The following is a 3,845-nucleotide window of genomic DNA, read 5'->3' on the forward strand; positions in this document are numbered from 1 at the left end:
CTCTGAACACACATCACTACACAAAATGGCCAGGGGAATGGTGGGGAAATGGAAGAGATGGCAGCTTCTTCCCTTATAAAATTTAGGCCAGCAGTTTGGGCACCCAGCTGGGCTGTGGGAGACCCTGGTTAAATTCCCTCCTGTGGTTGATCATGAGAATGGATTTGGACAGGTCTCTTCCACCTCAGAAGTGACAGACCTGGCCACTGTTCATACCGAGTGGAACAGCTTCAATGGCTGAGATTGGAAGTGTGCCGTACTAGGAGATCTTTCAGTGAGACTTGGCAGAATTCAATTTTTATTTTTTAAACATTTTGACTCATAATATCAGTCCTGACTTGTCAGCCTTTTCCCCGATTTTATCATTTCAGCGTTAAGAGTTGTGCAAAGTTATTAGTTGTATGTGTTAGTATTTTTCTGATTTTTATCATTTAAATGTTCACAGCTGTGGGAAATGAGGGGGGGGGGTGAGACAACAGAGTGGTCACAATAATTATTTCATGAGAGTAGGTGTTGGTTTCAAAAAGTTAAAGCTTTATAACCTTTAAACCACAAACTGACAACATCACATTGTTCAAATACACGAGGTAAATATCCGTACATCAAACACTAATAAATTCTCAATCTGCATTTTTCTTAGTTTGCCTCTGTGTACATTTCTATTCTCAGACACTGAAATATTTTTTGTCATTTTGAGTTTGTACAATGAAATTGAGGCTTACTGTCTCTTTTATCAATAAAAATATGATCCTTCAAACCTACCTCCCAGCCCGTGGTTAGATCGTGTGGTTAAAAGGTAGAAAAAACATGTTCAAATCCCTTCTTCTCATGAAAAGGAGGAAATTGAACTGAGCTTTCCCACACTCCGAATGCCCTAAGCAGTAGACTACAGCTTACAAGATGCTTCCTTCTCTCCTGGCCATTTCATGACCTGTTAGTCTTGCTCTGAGACTTGCTACCAGGTGAGGTAAACCACATGTCGTGACAGACACGTGTAGGATCCATGGATCCTGACAGGTGTGTTGTGGGGCTACTGACCATAATAGCAGTGGATATAGGTCTGCAGGTTTTTCATCTGTTCTTAGGGGAGGGGCTGGTGTCACTTTGAGTTGGTGGGTGCCGGTTTGTGGCCAGCTTGCGTCTAATGATGAGCTTGGTGAAGGTTGGTGGTTGTTTGAAGAACAGAAAAAGAGGGTTGGGAAAGCTCTCCTTCAGCTTGTGTCCCCAGTGAGTACGGGTGGTAACTGTTTAATGACACTTCAATTCACAAATCTGCCAGATAGCAAAAGTCCTGGATTCAGTAAAGACACCAGAAGCTCCCCAGCCCTGCCTCTGCCCAGCTGGGTGGGCACAAGCCCTGCTGTCTCTAACGCTGCTCCCAGCACCCCGATTCCCTGCCTGGGCACTACTTGAAGGGCCACAGTCCCTTGCACCCCAAAAAGGCATGAGCGGTGGGTGAAGGGATCTCAGGGGAGGGGGTTAAGCTGGAGTGCATCCTGTGGTGAAGCGGGGCTGGAGTGTGGGCAGGGCCCCAGGGGAAGGGTGGAGCAGGGATGGGGCCATGGTACAAGCACCGTCTCACTGTAGGTAGTAGAACAGCTGTACTATTTCAGGACAGCCCACACACACTGTGGTTTCCCTCATTGCACCACATGACGAGCTCCCATTCTACACATTTTATTGCAACTTACAGTAAATGCCCGCAGAATCATTTGCAAATGCTCATGGAATTCACAGTCTTACTCAGAGCTTTTCTCAGGGCCTCCTTGACCTCTTTGTTTCTCAGGCCGTAGATGAGGGGATTCACCATGGGCGTCAGCACAGTGTAGAAGACGGAGAACACTTTGTTCAGGTCGCGCAGCGCAGCTGTGTCTGGGAGCATGTAGACAATGATCAGGGTCCCGTAGAAAACTGTCACCACGATGAGGTGAGAGGAGCAGGTAGAAAAGGCCTTTTGCCTCCCGGTGCTGGAAGGGATTCTCAGGATGGCACCGATGATACACATGTAAGTTGTGAGGGTTAAGAGAAAAGGGGGAAGAATAAATATGCAGGCGATGAGGAAGAACACAAGAACCATCTGGCTGGTATCACTGCAGGACAGTTTTATCAATGGGGTATAATCACAAAAGAAATGGTCAATTTCATTGGGCCCACAGAAAATCATTTGTGACACCCAACATGCTGCGATGGTGCCGGCTGCAAAGCCACTGAGCCAAGATCCAACCGCTAGCTGGAGGGAAAAGCCACTATTCATACAGGCTGCGTAATGCAGTGGTTTGCATATGGCTAAATACCGATCATAAGACATCGCTGATAAGAGACAACACTCTGTAGATATCAGAGAACCAAAGATATAAAATTGTATGAGGCAACCAGTGAATGAAATGGTGTTGTCCCCACTCAGGAGACTGGCCAGCATCCGGGGCAGGATGGTGGAGCTATAGCAGGTCTCCAAGCAGGACAGGTTCCCCAGGAAGAAGTACATGGGAGTGTGAAGATGCTGATCAGCCACAACTAGCACCACGATGGCCGTGTTCCCAGCCATGGTCACAACGTATATCACTAGAAACAGTGGGAAGAGAAGAATTTGCAGTTCATGGAAATTCCCAAAGCCCAGGAGGATGAATCCCACGATGAACGTTTGATTTCCCCGTTCTGGGTCTGCCATGGGTTCTATTGACAAAAATATTTCTTTTTGAAAAAGCAACAACAATAACAACCTGTGAAATATGATATAAAACAGATTTATTTTCTTTTATCTGGTCTCACCTTATTTTTGTTTAGTTCTGGTTTTGGAGGCAATATAATAGGTGTCACAGGAATTTGGCGGGGCAATGATAATCAATGGCACACATAATAAGAGGGCACAAAATATATAGGAATGACCAAGCAGGTGGCACGGATGGGGGTGTAGCACTAGATGTGAAAGAGTCAAATGGAGTACAAATCTTAAATGAATCAAACTGTGTCACAGACTCTCTTTGCAGATAGAGTTCATGCAAGATTCCATGCTTGAATAATAAGAATATAGGAGAAGGAATATACTACCAACCAGCTGACCAGGATTGTGATGATGATTGTGAAACACTCAGGGAGATTAGAGAGGCTAAAAAACAGAAAACCCAATAAAAATGGGGGATTTCAACCATCCCCATTTTGACTGGGTACATGGCACCTCAGGCATTGTGTTGTATGTCAGATATGGGAGGTAATTCGTCTGCTCAACTCAGCACCGGTGAGGCCTCAGCTGCAGGATTGCATCCAGTTTTAGGAATCAAACAATAAGAAAAATGTGGACAGATTGAAGAGAGAGTTCAGCAGAACAACAAAGGTGATAAAAGGTTTAGGAAACCTGCCCTGTGAGGAAAGTTGGAAAGAATTGAGCATGTTTAATCTAGAGATGAGAAAATTGATTGGGGACCTGATAACAGTCTTCAAACATGTAAAAAAGGGGACAGTGATCAATTATTCTCCATGTCCACTGAGGGTTGCAAAAGAAGGAATCATCTTAATCTGCAACAAAAGAGATTTAGGTATAGGGAAAAAAAAGTTTCTGACTCTAATGAATTCCAGCTAAGCACAGGGACAGGTTACTAAGGCAGGTTGTGTAATTCCCCTTAACTGAACGTTTTTAAGAGAGCATAGATAAAACATGTGCCAGCGATGGTCTAGATAGTCAGCATGGCAGGATGGAATAGATCAGTGGCTTTCAACCTTTCCAGACAACTATACCCTTTCAGGAGTCTGATTTGTCTTGCGTACCCCCAAGTTTCACCTCACTTAAAAACTACTTGCTTACAAAATCAGACCTAAAAATACAAAAGTGTTACAAGCACTATTGCTGA

The 3,845-nt window shown here is 44.5% G+C and overlaps 1 protein-coding gene across 1 annotated transcript; it reads right to left on the minus strand.

Moving 5' to 3' along the window:
- Window positions 1-1,708: 1,708 nt before the first annotated feature.
- LOC137142713 (olfactory receptor 6F1-like) lies at window positions 1,709-2,668 on the minus strand. The gene has a single exon (XM_067532172.1). It carries the CDS (start codon window positions 2,666-2,668, stop codon window positions 1,709-1,711), a length of 960 nt encoding a protein of 319 aa, XP_067388273.1.
- Window positions 2,669-3,845: the final 1,177 nt, after the last annotated feature.

Source organism: Emydura macquarii, unplaced genomic scaffold (genome assembly GCF_026122565.2).
Source record: "Emydura macquarii macquarii isolate MOO-44397 ecotype Brisbane River unplaced genomic scaffold, CSIRO-AGI_Emac_v2 contig_3242, whole genome shotgun sequence".
Taxonomy (NCBI): Eukaryota; Metazoa; Chordata; order Testudines; family Chelidae; genus Emydura; species Emydura macquarii.

Excerpts from the sequence above, each read along its gene's own strand:
- LOC137142713 (XM_067532172.1), bottom strand. The coding sequence starts at position 2,668 with ATGGCAGACCCAGAACGGGGAAATCAAACGTTCATCGTGGGATTCATC.